This window comes from Solanum pennellii, chromosome 3 (genome assembly GCF_001406875.1).
Source record: "Solanum pennellii chromosome 3, SPENNV200".
Classification (NCBI taxonomy): domain Eukaryota; kingdom Viridiplantae; phylum Streptophyta; class Magnoliopsida; order Solanales; family Solanaceae; genus Solanum; species Solanum pennellii.
Window position 1 is genome coordinate 52687515 of NC_028639.1, and position 16213 is coordinate 52703727.

General features: G+C 30.3%; 1 protein-coding gene and 1 long non-coding RNA gene across 7 annotated transcripts; one reads left to right on the forward strand and one right to left on the reverse strand.

Annotated features, from left to right (window-relative positions):
* Positions 1 to 9170: 9170 nt before the first annotated feature.
* On the forward strand, positions 9171 to 14764 carry LOC107012096 (calmodulin-binding receptor-like cytoplasmic kinase 2). 6 transcript variants are annotated; one of them, XM_027915816.1, is made up of 8 exons: positions 9177 to 9267; positions 10656 to 10774; positions 10887 to 12236; positions 12517 to 12764; positions 12936 to 13095; positions 13373 to 13492; positions 13586 to 13884; positions 14219 to 14764. In XM_027915816.1, the coding sequence occupies exons 3-8, from the start codon at positions 12023 to 12025 to the stop codon at positions 14537 to 14539; spliced, it is 1362 nt and encodes a 453-aa protein (XP_027771617.1). In that variant the 5' UTR covers positions 9177 to 9267; positions 10656 to 10774; positions 10887 to 12022; the 3' UTR covers positions 14540 to 14764. The 6 variants fall into 6 exon arrangements, with proteins under 6 accessions (XP_027771619.1, XP_027771617.1, XP_015067312.1 ...); XM_015211826.2 differs by having other exon boundaries at positions 13373 to 13462; XM_015211832.2 differs by having other exon boundaries at positions 13373 to 13462; positions 13637 to 13884.
* LOC114076549 lies at positions 14421 to 15638 on the reverse strand. The gene is made up of 2 exons (XR_003577493.1): positions 15217 to 15638; positions 14421 to 14974 (listed from the first exon to the last, which is right to left on the reverse strand). It is a non-coding gene; the product is annotated as an uncharacterized LOC114076549 (long non-coding RNA).
* Positions 15639 to 16213: the final 575 nt, after the last annotated feature.

The window sequence follows — 16213 nt, forward strand, 5'->3', positions numbered from 1 at the left end:
GGAGGGAATCTTGTCACTTGGAGAAGCAAGAAGCAAAAGGTAGTAGCCTTGTCAAGTGCGGAAGCTGAGTTCAGAGGAATTGTGAAAGGAATAACTGAAATCCTATGGATTAGAAAACTGCTAAATGAGCTCGGTTTTCCTCAGAAAACAGCCTGCAAGTTATTCTGTGACAACAAAGCAGCAATAAGTATTTCTGGAAACCCTGTCCAGCATGACAGAACAAAACATGTTGAGGTTGATCGACACTTCATCAAAGACAAGTTAGAAGACAAGGTTATCAAACTCCCATTTGTTCGATCAAAAGATCAACTGGCAGATATCCTAACCAAGGCTGTCAGTACTGAAGCCTTCAGTAATATTTTGCGCAAGTTGAGCATTGGAAATCCGAGTGCCCAACTTGAGGGGGAGTGTAGAAAATAGCCATATTTAGGAGAGTAATTATAGGAACAGAATATACTAATTATGTTAGTAATATATATCCTGTATAGCTGTTTCCTTATCCGTTTCTTTTTCTTTCCTGTATAAATGTAACAGTATTTCACAAGAGTAATACACAGAAAATTAACCTAAAATTATTCTCTTTATTTTTGTAATTTTAACACATTCCATTACTTTTGATAATAGAGGTGAGAAAAAGGTCAAAAAGACTTCAGGAAATTGACTAAAGTAAATACAACCTCTGTCCTATTTAATTCTTAAATAGTTCCTACTTTGATTTCTCTTTTTATTTATTACTAAGGAACATAGTAGTGCTTCGCGTGAGTGTTAAAAAATGTATTAAAATAGATTTTCTTTCTGATTAATTATATGTCCACTATATCATATTGTTTGATTTTATCATTATTTCTTAATTTTATTGTAGGGAGAAGGGAAAAAAATATTGCTCAATTTTGTTTAATATATAGTTAGTTTTACCCTCAGTTATATTATCTGGTCATTCATATCGGTCATCATCTACAAACTTGTGATATGTACTCTTCAATTGGATAGAAAGAAAACCTTAGATCAAATCAAATTACTCATTTTAAAAAAAGTAATAATTCATCATCCAATATTAACTCATGTCCGACCTCTAACTATCTAAACTCAAACGAATAAAACTCATGCTGAATTCATCTACGTTTATCTTGCAATGAGTAGTAATTATAGTCATGACCGTAATCGAACATAATGGAAGTTTATTATATTTTAATATTTAAATAAAAAAAAATGGTGAATGCAATGAATTATGCAAGGATTCTTTATTCTCCATAAAAATGAAATATAAAAGGACGTGTTATTTCATTAATGTATAGTATTAAAAGGTTAGCAAAATATTGACAAACTCTCAACTACGTATTAGGCTAATCTATTAGATTAAAAGTAATACCAAAATACGATTAATGATAGAAAGGTAAAATAAAATCTTTTATATGGCGAGTTGTGACTATTTATTAACAAATCACACAAATGTGAATATTCATTTTTCTTTACACCTTTTTATTATCTTTTTTTATTGCAATAAAAAATTTAAAATGAAAAAAACAATCAAATAAAGAAGAAAAGAAAAAAGATAATATAAGATTGATAATTTATATTATACCAATTTTTTAGAAAGAAATCAACTTAACGAAACAAAGCAACTTTCTATAGTTCTTTCAATATCCTAATATTTTTATAGAATGAACATGTAGTTTTTTTTTTGTTGGACATCTTTTATTATTAATTTAATTAATTTTATTTTGAAATATAGAAATAACATAAATAAATAAGTAATGAAAAATATATGATAATTTAAAGATATGTGCTATATAACCCACTTTTTTTTTCTAAAGTCTCTTTTTTATATTTATTTGTTGGTATGAATTGTGTGACAAACGTTTGATTATTTTATCACAATTAATATTTGACTTTTCAATTTCTCCATAGTCTAAAATTAATCATCATTTTAAATTTCTTTCATTCTTCTCTTTTTATTTATGTGTATGTCATTTCAATTGTTAATTATTAAATTCAATAGTCAAGATGTAATTAGTGTATTATTTTAACTTTAAAATTAGAGAATGTCAAAAAAAATTAGAAAAAAAGAAGATAAAATATAAATGGTAGGAAATATTAATATGTTCTAAATTAGAGAATGTCAAAAAAAATTAGAAAAAAAGAAGATAATATTAATATGTTCTAAATTTTGTAGGAAATATTTTTCTTACTAAATTTGAAAAGTGCTTTTCAAAACTTATTTACTTAATTAATTATGTTTATTTAATATAATATTTACCTTCAAAATTTAAATAAGACATATAACTATTATCTAAATGTATACTTGATGAACTAGAGAGAAAGAATAATAGATTGGGAAGCCATATCCCATTCAGACAAAAATAAAACGAAAAAAAAATATAAGAAAAAGGGCAGAGATAGGACATATTAAAGAGGTCACTGTTAATTTTGTATGTTAATGATTAGTCAAGGTTGCAAATGTAATGGAGATGTTTGGATATAATTTTAAAAAATGATACACATTACAATATCAACAATTTAGTAATCAACTATCTTTACAATACTAAATTGTTATGTATTTTGTAAAGGTGAAAAATAATCTACGCAATGAATTAACATATGTTTCACAATAAAACTAAAATATATTGCATTCACATAGTGGCAAAATAAACAAACATGAAAAATATGAGGTGTTTGAAAGAGATTGTTACTCTCTTAATTAAATGTCTCATCGAATCTTGAGCACGAAAAAACTCCTTAGTAGGAAGTGCTTCCTCCAAATGAAGTCTTGCTCGTTGGAAATCCATATACAATCGGAATACAATATGGACACCAAAATATAGAAAATCAAAAAATATATAAATTATAAGAACATTATATAACTTTGCATGATAACCAAAGTTGACATTGTTCTCACCTTCACAATATTCCATAATAATTGATATAATTTTCGGAAAAGGGCCTAAAATACCCTCAAAGTATTGAAAATGGTACAAAATTACCCTTCATCCACCTATTGGCTCCAAAATGTCCTTCCCACCCACCTATTGGGTCCAAAATACCCTTGTCATCCACCTTTTGGTTCAAAATTGACCACTTATTTAACGGTTTTATATTTAAACTATTTAAATATTTTTTAAAATACGTGGCGCTCAACTATTTGTTATAATTTAACTTATTAGCGTAATTTATAAATTAATCCACTACCCACCCATTACTAATTAAATTCCTCTAAATTAATGAACTCGTCACATTATTAATGCAAGCTACTGCCAATTGAGTGTTTTTAAAAAATATAGAAGTAAATTATCATACATTAAAGTGGCTACATAAAAATCACCGATAAACTTAAAAGTCTAACTATGTTCATCTTAATTATTCTTACGTCTCAATTATGTGATGTTACTTCATAGGTAACTTTTTTTAAAAATAATATATTAAAGGTTTTAAAATAAATCATAAATATTTATAAAATTATATTTAAAAAAAGTGCATGAATTAATTCGGGATGTATTATTTCTTTACCTTTAATCATAAATTTCTAATTCAATTTTGAAAGAAAGTGTCCTCTTAAATAAGCGGCTCAACCTAAATCTTATTGGGGCTTCGATTCGGACTCGAATAATTTTGAATGTCATTTTCAGTAATCTATAATTTCATCGTGTTTTAGTAGTGTTTATGACGATTTTGATATTATAATTGAATTATTAATTGAGTGAGGTTTAGTTAGTAATGAGTGGGTAGTGGATTGGTTTATAAATTATGTTAATAAATTAAATTTATAATTAATAGTTGAACGCCCAGTATTTAAAAAAATATTTAAAGAGTTTAATTTTAAAACAATTAAAAAATGGTCAATTTTGAACCCAAAGGTGGATGAAGGGTATTTTGGAGCCAATAGGTGGATGAAAAGGGCATTTTGGAGCCAATAGGTGGATGAAGGGTAATTTTGTACCATTTTCAATACTTTAAGGGTAGTTTAGGCCCTTGTCCGTATAATTTTCATAGGAAGATCTTTTCAATTCATTTTGAACTTCCTGCCAAATTAGACAATATAAAGTTAGACATCTTTTTCATTAATTATTAAAATAATATTAGCAAATCATCAAATCAAATCCAAAGAAATTTATAAAGATAATAAAAAGATTAATGGAAATATACAATATAAAGTTAAACATCTTTTCTATTAACAATTAAAATAGTAATCATCAAATCAAATCCAAACAAAATTATTAAGAGAATGAAAAGATTAATGAAAAATTAAATCGTAAAGTACCAATTTATAGGATCATAATACTTTGGATGTTGAAAAGCATTAATTCTGAATTTAAAAATGTGAACGTTGTCACCAATTATTATAGTCTTAATTCAACGAAACAATTAAGAGCTATTAATCAAAATTAAAAATTAGAATTTTAAACGTTCTCTTTCACAAAATTTAAATAATTTAAATTCATTATTTAAGGAAACAGTTAAGAGCTACTAATACGTTTTCTTTCTCAAAATTTAATTAATTAAAATCCATTAATTATTATAACCTTAAATTGAGGAAATTAAACAATATCTAATTAAAAATCAATTTACGTCGATAAAGGGGGGAAATCCTCCAAAAATCTGAGTCAATTCATAAAGATGAATTATTTAAAAAACATTTCACGATATACAAAGTACATAAATATTTCTGTCCTATAAATAATTTGACCTTTAAATTTTTTTTATCAATTATGTATTATAGAATTCTCGTAAGCCAAAAAAAAAAAGAGGAAAAGAACATACATCTTTACATTTGTATAAGTATTTTTCTTTAAAATTATTGATCATGACCAAGTAAAGAGTGTAATTAAGATAACTAAAAGAGTAACTCTTTTATCATAATTCTCTATAAATTTAGGAAGCGCATATATGGGAAAACACTTATATATGACTATTTATGGAACAAATTATAGATGAGGGACTATTTATGAAACACAATGAATTATTATTTAGAAATTATACTTTAATTTCGTCATTACATGGAGCCATTTTTTTGATAATTTTTTCCTTGACAACTCTATGATTATATTTTCCTTATTTCTCTTTGTTTGTTATAGTGTTTTTTCTCTCTTAGTATGCCTTAGTACTTCTCATTTTGTCATTTCCTAATTTTATGCACAATTCCCAAATATCGAAATTTTCCTTAAATATTGTCAGTTTTTTCCTCATATAAATTTAAAATATTTCAATGTATCAAAGATGGACAACATACAATAAGAAAAATAGCTACATGAAATTGAAAAATAAATCAAATTAATTGTATATTAAGGCTGAAAATTTCTTCAAGTTTTAATTCCTGCTACTTCTTTCTTCCGTCTTCTTCTTCATCTTCTTCAAACTTTCGAATATCAACAAAATATTATACGCTAAGAAAATTCTGATATTTTGAAATATATCAAGAAATATTTTTTATATAATGTTTGTTGATCAAACATTATTACATGAGCACAAGACTGTTCCGGTGCTAATGCTTCGAACTTACAAAATAATTTTGAATTGTTATGACCTTTTATCTTTTTGTCCTCATTCTTGTTATCCTATCTACTTCTTGCAAAAAAATTTAAACTTGTTTCATGTAAATGTGAGTTTTGTTTCATGTAAATGTGAGAAGGTGAATGCATATTATAGGCTTATTTATATAGGAGTAGTTAGTTGTGTTTAAATCTTAACATTGCAAACCTTTCTGAATTCTATAATTTAGTAATAGTGAATTAATAATATAATGTTGTAACTTAAAGAATTCATTTAAAAAAAACTATAAGGCTTTTATAGGGTGAGTTATATCTTTTAATATAACACAGAGAAGAGCAAAAGTTTTGAATTAGGATAGTATAATAGTATTTTTCTGAAACCGTAATTCTCTTTCAAATCCCAATTACTGTATATATTTCTCTTTCCTTAATTGTAATTAAACCTTATTTTCCATGAAGGATAATTTTTTCCTTGGTGATTTGTAATTAAAACATTATTTTCCATAAAGGAAGATTGTCTTTTCATTACGATGCAATTAATGCTATACACATTAAATATAATATAATAACGCATATTGTATTTAGTATGGGAAATTGTTTTAAATATTGAGAAGATAGATAAATAGGAATCTTGACTTCTAAGAGGTGTCACATCACCGTTTTGAGATTCAGAACATCACCATTTTGAGATTCAGATATATATCATGGAAGGATACTTTTTCTTTCTTCTCTTTATACGCTATTAATATTTAGTTAAAGTCTTTAAAAAATATAGTGAATGAATATATTTAAAACTTTATTAATTAATAGAAAAAGATGTACACTCACTATATTCATCATTATTTTTTAATGTGTGTGTCAAGTTAAAATTTGACAAATAAAAAACTTAGGAGGATGTGTAAGGAAAACGACAATATGCAATTGTTTTGACATATAAGGGTCATTTGATAGAGATTATTAGAAAATGTAGTTCATGTATGATGTGTGGTATCATTTGGTATTATGTTTGGTAGAAATTTATGTATAACTAATCCATAAATTAGTTATACATCTTACAGGCTACATGGTATTATATGATATATTATTAATACCTTCCATTTGAAGTTATTATTAATACACAGGATTTAGTACCATATGAGAAGTTGTGTAAAGATAAAATTATCCCTCAGATTATTTCAATTATTTTATTTATTTTCTTGATTTTATGATTTATATTTCTAGTAATAATTTATTTTTAAAAATTAGCTTACAAAATATTTAGAGAATGATGTTTGTTACTAAATTCAATATAATTTTTGAAATGTGAGTTGTTTAACAGTTATTAATTAAAGACAAATATATCATCACATGACATTTGCGATGTTATATATATATATATATATATATATATATAGAGAGAGAGAGAGAGAGAGAGAGAGAGAAAGAGAGAGAGATGATTTATTCAATTTTATTATTGTTCACCTTTTTTAAAAGTAGATAATATATTTTTTTTAAAAAATTAAAATTGATATTTGAAAGTAATCAATTTTTTAAGATGGAAAATATTACCATCAAATAATTCAGATAAAATTATTCTTCTCCTAGATAATAAAAAAATTTAATATTAATCCACTATAAAAACAATGAACCAAACCGTCAATAAAAGTTAAACTTGTCCATACATTACTAATTTGGCAGAATAATTTTGTGGACCCTCGTACTTGTATCGGATTGTATTATGGACTCTTCTACTTAGCTTTTTGTCATCTGGACCCTTATACTCAACATAACACAATATATTAAACCCCTATGACCATTGATCATCTTAATGTGACATCAATATAGATGAGTTGGCAAGAGAGTGTACTCAAATGCGTGCAAAGGCAAGTGAACATGATATTTGAAATTTTAACTTTTAATTTTAAGTTATTAAAATTATTTTTTAAACAAAATAAATTTAAAAAGGAAAAAAACTTCATCTTCTTTCCCACACTACCTCCATCTCTTTCCCACACTACTTTTTTCCAGCCGCCCCAACCCCAACCTATTTTTCTTTCTTATCCACACCCTATTGTTATTTATCTTCATTTTTCTTTCAATTCTTTCTTGTTGCCCCCACCCATCCCTATTTTTTTCCTTTTCAATCATCACTTTCCCTCTTTTTCCCCTCCCATACCTGAATTTCTATCTTTCTGCGTTTCCTTGCTCCTTTTCAACTTCTTTCTTGTTTTTCTTTTTTTTTTGTTACCCTAAATAAAAAACGAAATTGGGCAAAATTTTTTAAATATAATAAGTAAAGAAAAATCAGAAATTAATTGAGTTGTTGATATCTCTAATGAGTAACTTGACCCCTTTTGGTGTCAAAATTATTCTTGTATTTGTAAGCAATTTGGGTGTGAAAAGTAGTTAGCATTGGATTATGAAAAGTTTGGCTAGATCTGGTTGTTAGGTGGCTTGGTTGTTGTTATTGTGGGTGTTAGATGACTTAGGTTGTTGTTACTTTGATCTAGCTGGTAAAAATGGCGATGACGCCGGCAAAAATGGAAGCCGCCGTAAAAAATGGAGACGACGCAATGGCTCCATCGATTTCTCCGGCATCGACGAGATCCTCTACCTTGTTCCGATCAGTTTGTATTGCTATCCATGCCGGAAAATCGAAAATGCTATATTGGGTTTTACAATTGGATTCTAATGGGTTTTACGACGCCAGCTTGGTGGTGAAATAGTGAAAATAGGGAGGATTAGAAATGTCAATAATAAATTAAAATGGCACTAGCAGGGAGTGAAGTAGTATCATGACTTCATCAGATTGCTGGATTGTGAAAAAATCAGAAAAAAAAATGGGGATATGGAGATGGTGGAGTTTTTGACAGTGATTTTGGGTTAGGGAAGGTGGAGGAATGGTGTACAAAAATAATAATTTTATTTTTTTGATAAAATTGATTTTTTTTTAAATTTATCTTTTATTTAATATTTTTACTAATAATTAAAAAATTATTATGAAGAAAATTATGACTTGACATTAATATATATGACATGAATATAACATGGATATAACATGTTATCTATGTATGGGAGAGTGAGATACACACATGGTCAGAGGGAATTAAAAATCTCATTTTGATTAAGTTAAGAGTCCAGATGACAAAAAGCTAAGTATAAAAGTTTATAATATAATTTGATACAAGTACACAATCCGATACAAGTACGAGGTCCACCAAACTATTCTGCCTACTAATTTTGCATTAGTAATTTGTACCTTGTAAATCTTTATACAAAACAACCCTATTATTCCAAAAAATTTTACAATGGGAGAGGTCCAACCAATAATAGTTGGGTGACACTCCATTGATTAATTGACACATGGATAAAGGTACATTTTTTACCGTTTTACCATCTCTCTCTTACTTACCTTTCTTTTCTTTTAATTTTTTATTTTCTTACTTCTAATGAATATTTCTTAACTTCACTTTCTTAAATTGTTGATATATTGAATAAAAGAATTAATAAATATTTATTTTATCATAATAACTAAAAAAAAATTTTAAGACGGAGTATTTAAAATACTAATATCATGCAATATTTTTTAATAATTTCAAATTAACTAAAAAATATTTAGTATTTCAATTACTAGCACCTAAAAAACAAATTAATTCAAATTTAGTTTTTCATTTTTTTAAATTGTAGTTTACTTTATATATTTATACAAAACAACCCTATTATTCTGGCCTCTACTTCTTCACTTCACTCTTGACGGCATAACGGCGACTCTTTATCCCTTCTCAGTATTATTCTCTTCCTTATGGTAATACTCTTGACTCCAGATTTTTTTTTTCTTTTTCTTTATTGGGTCGCCTTTCTAAAATGAACTGTGTAGTGTCTAATTCTTCATATGAATTTCCTATAAATTAACAGAAACATGTATAACTTGGCTATAATTTCGAATTAATAAATTCGTCTTGGTGAATTTTGAAATTGATAAAGTAGGATTTGTTTTGTACTAGACTTTGATTTAATTTGTAATTGTATTTTCTCTTTAAACTCTAATTTTCATTTGAGACCTCAGAAAGTAACATGTCAAATTACAACTGATGATGGATGAAACCGTGTTTCTCATATTTATATGTACTGCTGAGTTATAATTCCAGCATATTTTTTCACTCGATAACTAATTGTTTTTATGGTGAAATATCATACTCATTGATATTTGAAAAGCAGATTTAGTTGTTCAAACATATTGGTCACTTGGTCTTGGATGTGCTTTTTGTTGGTCTTGTTTCTATAGTACACTAATTTTCTAATTTTATAGAAACTATGGAGTTTCAAGACTAGCAGAATCTAATTTGTTCATCTTCTAGTATCGTCCAATGCTAGTCAAAAGGCCCTAACAAGCAAATGAAAAACTATCAATCTTGTTATTGAAATTAAAGAAGGAAGATTTAGTTCTAATGCTTGAAAACATTTTAAATCGGCGAAGATTAATGGTTCCCACTTTGGTGTTTGTAAGAACTGTGGTGTTCGTATGAAATCAACTCGAAATTGTGGGACATTGTCTATGTTAGATCATGCTCCTAGAGGTGACCCAATAGCCCTAGTAACTTGGAAACGAAAGTGGTTAGGGATGAGATGATGGTTGCCATTGATTTTACTTTGATTAAGATGTTTCACGTAGAGAACTTATTCATGCCATCATGTTGTACGAGTATCCACTGTCAATTGTTGATCATGTGGGAATTAGGAATTTTGTTGCTAGTCTCAAACCATTATTCAAAATGGTGTAGAGGAACACAAAAAAAAATGACATTCTGAAATAAAAACTTTTAAGTTGTTGGAGAAACTCACAAGTAAAATTCTAGTAACAATTGATATGTGGACTTCAGACTAAAACAGAAAGGGTTCATGGCTATTACGACACATTCTTTTTATAACTCATGGTAGCGTAAGAATCATATTTTAAGATTTGTTTATGTTCCCTTTTCACATTATAAGGATACTTTATGTAGTGTGTTGCTCAATTGTTTGTCAAAGTGGAATATTGAAAGAAGTATATCAATAAATACAGTTGATAATTGTAGAACAAAACAATGCTATGATGAGCACTTTGTTAGGTGAGAAACTTCCTTAATAGTTGGTGTGCATCGTGCATATTTATCTAAAGGTAATAATTACTCTGTGTTTGAATGATCTAAACAGAAAAAAAGAACAAAAACAATTACTATGTTCCATGTGGCTTTGGGGAGATCTAAGAGAACTTCTGTAGAAGCATGCGAGTATCTGTTTCACTTGTATCATTGAGAGGGGATTTGATTAAAGTGAGCCGCTTGTTTTTCCTTTTTAAAGTATTTATTTATCATATACAATCTGATATGTTAAAATGCTTCCACTCCAACCCCTAATAATACTAAATCCAATATTTCCATGCAGAAGATCTTTTACTAACAGCTTTGGTCTTACTTGGCCCTGGCTAAGAGTATTGTTCCTATCCACTACTTCTGTTTGATACGAAGAGAACCTCTTCAGATGAAGTCCACAAGCAATGTTCTGTTGGACTTGGAGACAGAAAGCAAAAGCTCTTTCTCGTCCTTTGAATCAAAACTTATGTTCTGCAACGGAGGGAGTGATATGCAGTCACAAATTTCCAAACTTAATCCGACTGGCAAAAAGCCTGAGATCTCTTCAACTTCCTAGAGCCAAGTTCTAGACAAGGCCAAGAATTTCCTTGGAGTGTTATCAGAAGCAAACAAAAAACTGGAGGTTGATGCAAAGGAAAATCCTAAGAAGTATGATATAGAAGAACTCACCCAGGAGGATTCTGAATACATAGAAATGAATTTAATGTTAGATGTTGCAGAGCTTTATTCCTCTGAGGCTGTTGCTGCTGCCGAGTCTGCAATAGCTTGCCAGCAACCAGTGATTCCATTAGCTTCAAGCAGTAGTGCAACCAGTGATTTTGATGACAGTAGCGATGAATATGATCATTGACCTCTCACAGCACTATTGGTCCTTCGGGTGTTGGAAAAACAGTGTTTTTTTAATTAAATAGTTATGGGCATGTAGTTACTGCTTTGAGCGTGGCCGCTGATGTGATGCAAAACTAAACAGTAACTAGGGAAGTAGTGATGCTGGGGTTTAAACAAATGGAGACAGTTGACAGAAATGGAGAAAAAATGGACAATAAAGCTCCAAGCAAAAGTGACATAAAACAACAAATGTTTAGTCTGGTGATATTATTTTATCTTTGTACCAGTACCAAAGTCAATATCCTCTGTCATTCTTTCCATCTTCAGATAACCCTATACCATAATATTAAAATAGCATTAGTAATAATGAAAATGGATAATTTTGTAAAATGTGTTGTTGATTGAGTCAAATGGGAAACATGTTGAAATATTTTTAGCTTTCAATCAAGTCCAAGAAGTTTCCTTTAGCTTATGGTGTTCAATAAAATATAAGAAAATCATCAAATGTTTGAAAGAGTCTCGTTTATCAATGACAACTTTAAGAACATGCAACACATTAATATGGGTTTTAGTATTTGATATGGTCAACACAGGAACCAGATGAAGGGAACAAACAGAAGCCAAAGGCAGAGTTTCCAACAACAGTTAATCATTGATTACTCAGCTGGACATAGAAAGCATCGTCACAAGTTTGGTTTTTCCTTCAAAAGTGTCACCAAAAAGCTAAGTGATGTTTTCTCTACACTTGTCTTTTGGCAGAACAAAGCCAATTCTGAGACGAACAAAAGTCAAAGTCCAGAGAGGGAGGTCTCGTGTAAGTTACTAATTCAATCTTATAAGTAATTTATATATTATCGCCGTAAAGATTCACTTTTCATCAACATGATTTATGGTGACATTCAAGTCAGAAAATGGATTATGTTTCTGATATAACTAGAAAGGTCTATTTTAGTTTTAGTGTTTATGCTTTATGGTGCAAATTAATAATGATGCGAATCCAAGTTATTTCCATCAAGCTTTTTGTAGCTAAGGATATCAGGGAGTTCTTGCTGTAACTAATTTACTTAGCGTCTTTTTTCTCCTTTTATCTGTAGCATCAAAAGGTAGTAACTCTTCCGGAAGCAAGAGGGGAATTTTATTGAAACCCCAACGCTCTAATTCCCATAGAACTTCAATGGCTACCAGGGAGCAGCTAGGTACATCCGAGTTCTCGTTTGATGAAATTTGCCAGGCTACTGGATATTTTTCTGCTGTACACAAGATTGGTGAAGGTGGGTTTGGGACAGTGTACAAGGGAAAGCTTAAGAATGGATTCCCTGTTGCTATTAAGCGCGCTAAGAAGGTACTGCTTTGTATAGAATTTTGTTATATACATTATTAGTCTTTAACCTGCTCTGAACAAGAGCATAGCTTGTATTCTTCAGTCACAGTTTTAATCAATGCTCTCTAAAATTCTGAGACTAACAGGTTATGCTAGATTGTGCTCAAAATCTTTACAAGAAATCTTTTGTAGGATTTGCGAGTGTTGGCAGAATTCAAGAATGAAGTCCAGGCATTGTCGAAGATTGAACATCTAAATCTTGTTAGATTTTATGGATTTCTGGAGCTCAGAGATGAGAGGATTATTATTACTGAATATGTCAGCAATGGAACACTTCGAGAACACTTGGATGGTAGGTCAAGAAAGTCACTAGTCACATGTTCAACAGGATTGTTTGGTTTACTTGATTATTAGTCATACTCCCAGTGGTATTTTACTGAGAACTGGATGAAGCATTGCCTATATTAGTGATTTGCTCCAATCTTGTTTAAATTCTAAAGATACCGTGACGTGTTAAGACTCTGAACTGTTAAAACTAGGTTATTATCCTACTTTTATCTGATGACTTGAAATTTTTGTTTGAGTCAATATTTAGTGGAAGTTAATGTCATCTGCTACATATAATCCAGGTAAGAATGGAAATGAGTTTGAAGTTGCCGAGCGTTTGAGCATTGCGATTGATGTAGCTCATGCTATTACCTATCTACACTCGTACACAGGTAGCACGTCATGTTTGGTGACAGCAAGGGGTATTTTATTGGATGTCAAACTATTGTTACTTCTTTTAATGAATGAAGAGGGTTTTTCTTAAAATGCTTACAGAGTGTTTATGTTGATAACAGATCCTCCAATCATCCATAGAGATATAAAAGCATCTAATATACTCATTACAGAAAATTTCCATGCTAAAGTAGCAGACTTCGGATTTGCACGATTAGTTGCTGAAGATCCCTGTGCTACACATATTTCTACACAAATAAAAGGGACTGCTGGCTATTTAGATCCTGAGTACTTGAGGACATACCAGCTTACTGAAAAGAGTGATGTCTACTCCTTCGGTGTTTTGCTTGTGGAGATGATGACAGGAAGACATCCCATTGAAACAAATCGAACCATTGATGAGAGAGTGACAATAAAATGGGTGAGTACATATATGAACTAACTAAAACTGAATTCAATAAATAGTCCAACTTTGCATACAATTGACAAGGAAGCGTGTACTGGACAATTGAAGGTCTTTTTTTTTTTTTGCAAAAATTTTCATCACGTCAAACTATGAGCTCAGGGGAAACTACATTGTACCATATTTCTGTCTGAAGTGCGCCTTACTCATTTTTCTCTGAAGAAACAACCATTACTATAGCGCTTTCTTCTTTTTATTGGTTTTGATAAAGTTGGACAGAGTAGTCTGTACATCCATACGATCCATTTCTACAATGAAGTTAGTAGCTAATGCGAATAATCTTCAAATGCAGGCGATGAGAATACTAAAACATGGGGATTCTGTAATAGCAATGGATCCAAGATTGCGAAGAAGCCCAGGATCAATTGAGGCTGTTGAAAAAGTACTCAAATTAGCTAGACAATGCCTTGCACCTTCCAGATTGGCGAGACCACCAATGAAAAAATGTGCAGAGGTACTATGGGGAATTCGAACACAGTTGGTAGAGAAAAGTATCCCAAAAACTTCAACCTCTAGCCACTCTACAAACTTTCTGGGCAGAAACGCAAAAAGGGATTGGGAGGATTTATACACAGTTAACTATAGCAAGAACTATAAATTTACTTCCACTTGACAGACTTTTACGCAAAGTGCATGTATAACGGTGCATAAGGTATGATTTATCGTCAAATTAGGCTACTGGTTCACTGCAGGCATACTAGATGACCTGTATTCTTTTTCATTTGAGTTTAACATGTGTGCACCCAAAAGATGTGTATTCACCTCCATTAAATAGGAGGCAGCAGTCGAAGGGTGAATCAAGGCAATCTCATGACTTGGCTCATCGGATTGTGTTTGATCATACTGCACTCAAACAATTCTCCCAAGAACCACCCGTAATTTGAGCTGAAAGTTCCTCCCACTTTGCTGTGCATACTCAGAAATTACCACGTGAGTGCAAATATCTCAAGTCCTTGCTATGTCTTTTAAGGACATTGCTTGTGAAAGATTTCTGAGAGAGACACTAATCCTTGATTTGGCCTTCATGGATCGATCTTCGCAGTCTTTACTGCAACAGAAAATAGTTAGAAAATCTAGTTTCAAAATGATTCACTTAATTGCAAATACTAGATTGTCAAAACTCCAGTAACAGAATGTACAATCTACAGAAATAAGGGGAAATGACATGGAACCAGGGATATCAGATCAAGAGAACACACGAAGGGAATATGTATTCAAGGAACCCGATCCGCCTGACATGAGAGAATTCACAAAATATTATTAGCAGAGTTCTCTCTGAAGAACTCCTACCCATGGACAAATATGGTGAAGGATGACATCATGACAGATACTCTCATGGAGTGCAGGGATATAAGTATATCATCCTTCTCAAATCATGAAGTAGTTAGAGGTCAAGAGAAGAATGACCATAACCTCAAACTAGTGCCGACAAAATGAGCTCATATTTTGTTGACCCGCCAATATTTTAATGGGTTGGGGGAATGATTTTTATATGGGTAAAATATGTATTGACACCCATATTTGACCCATAAAAATATGGATAAAATATGAATTAGTCAAATGGTTAAGCTTCAAACTTTTATTCACTCAAAATTCATGATTGTTAACTCCTTCAATGGAGATTCTAGATTCACGTATTGAGAGGAAAAGGAAAACAAACAATGTAAAGTAAAATGTAATTTGTATTGAGTTAGTTACATCTGATCATTATACTCATATATATATATATATATACACATCACTTCATACATTTGCACATCTATATGACTCTAGCCACTACAATCTGTTATAACTAATTTATATTCCTAACTAACTATTATGCTGAACCAGCCAACTACTTGACTAATTACTAACTAACTATTGTCTTTAATACTCCCACTCAAGATGTATGGTGCAAATAAATTGTATACACCCAGCTTGGATAATAGAAAATCATGTTGAGTCCTCTCTAAACTCTTTGTTAATATGTCAGCTAATTGCATTCTTGAAGGCACATGATCTGTCTGAATAAGCCCTTCTTGTATTTTTTTCTCGAATAAAATGGCAATCAATCTCTATATGTTTAGTTCTTTCATGATATATAGGATTAGCAACAATTTGAAGTGTTGCTTTGCTATCACAAAACAGTCTAACTGGTAATTCCAGCTCTATCTTCAACTCTTTGTACAAGCCTATTAACCACACAACTTCTGATACAACATTAGCTATGCTTCTATACTCTACTTCAGCAGAACTTCTTGATACAGTATTCTGTTTCTTCGACACGTAATTAACGAATCTCCAATTT

Excerpts from the sequence above, each read along its gene's own strand:
- LOC107012096 (XM_027915818.1), top strand. The coding sequence starts at position 12,023 with ATGAAGGGAACAAACAGAAGCCAAAGGCAGAGTTTCCAACAACAGTTA. Across the intron at positions 12,237-12,516 it reads TCCAGAGAGGGAGGTCTCGT|CATCAAAAGGTAGTAACTCT; the intron begins GTAAGTTACTAA and ends TTTTATCTGTAG. Across the intron at positions 13,493-13,585 it reads ATGTTTGGTGACAGCAAGGG|ATCCTCCAATCATCCATAGA; the intron begins GTATTTTATTGG and ends TGTTGATAACAG.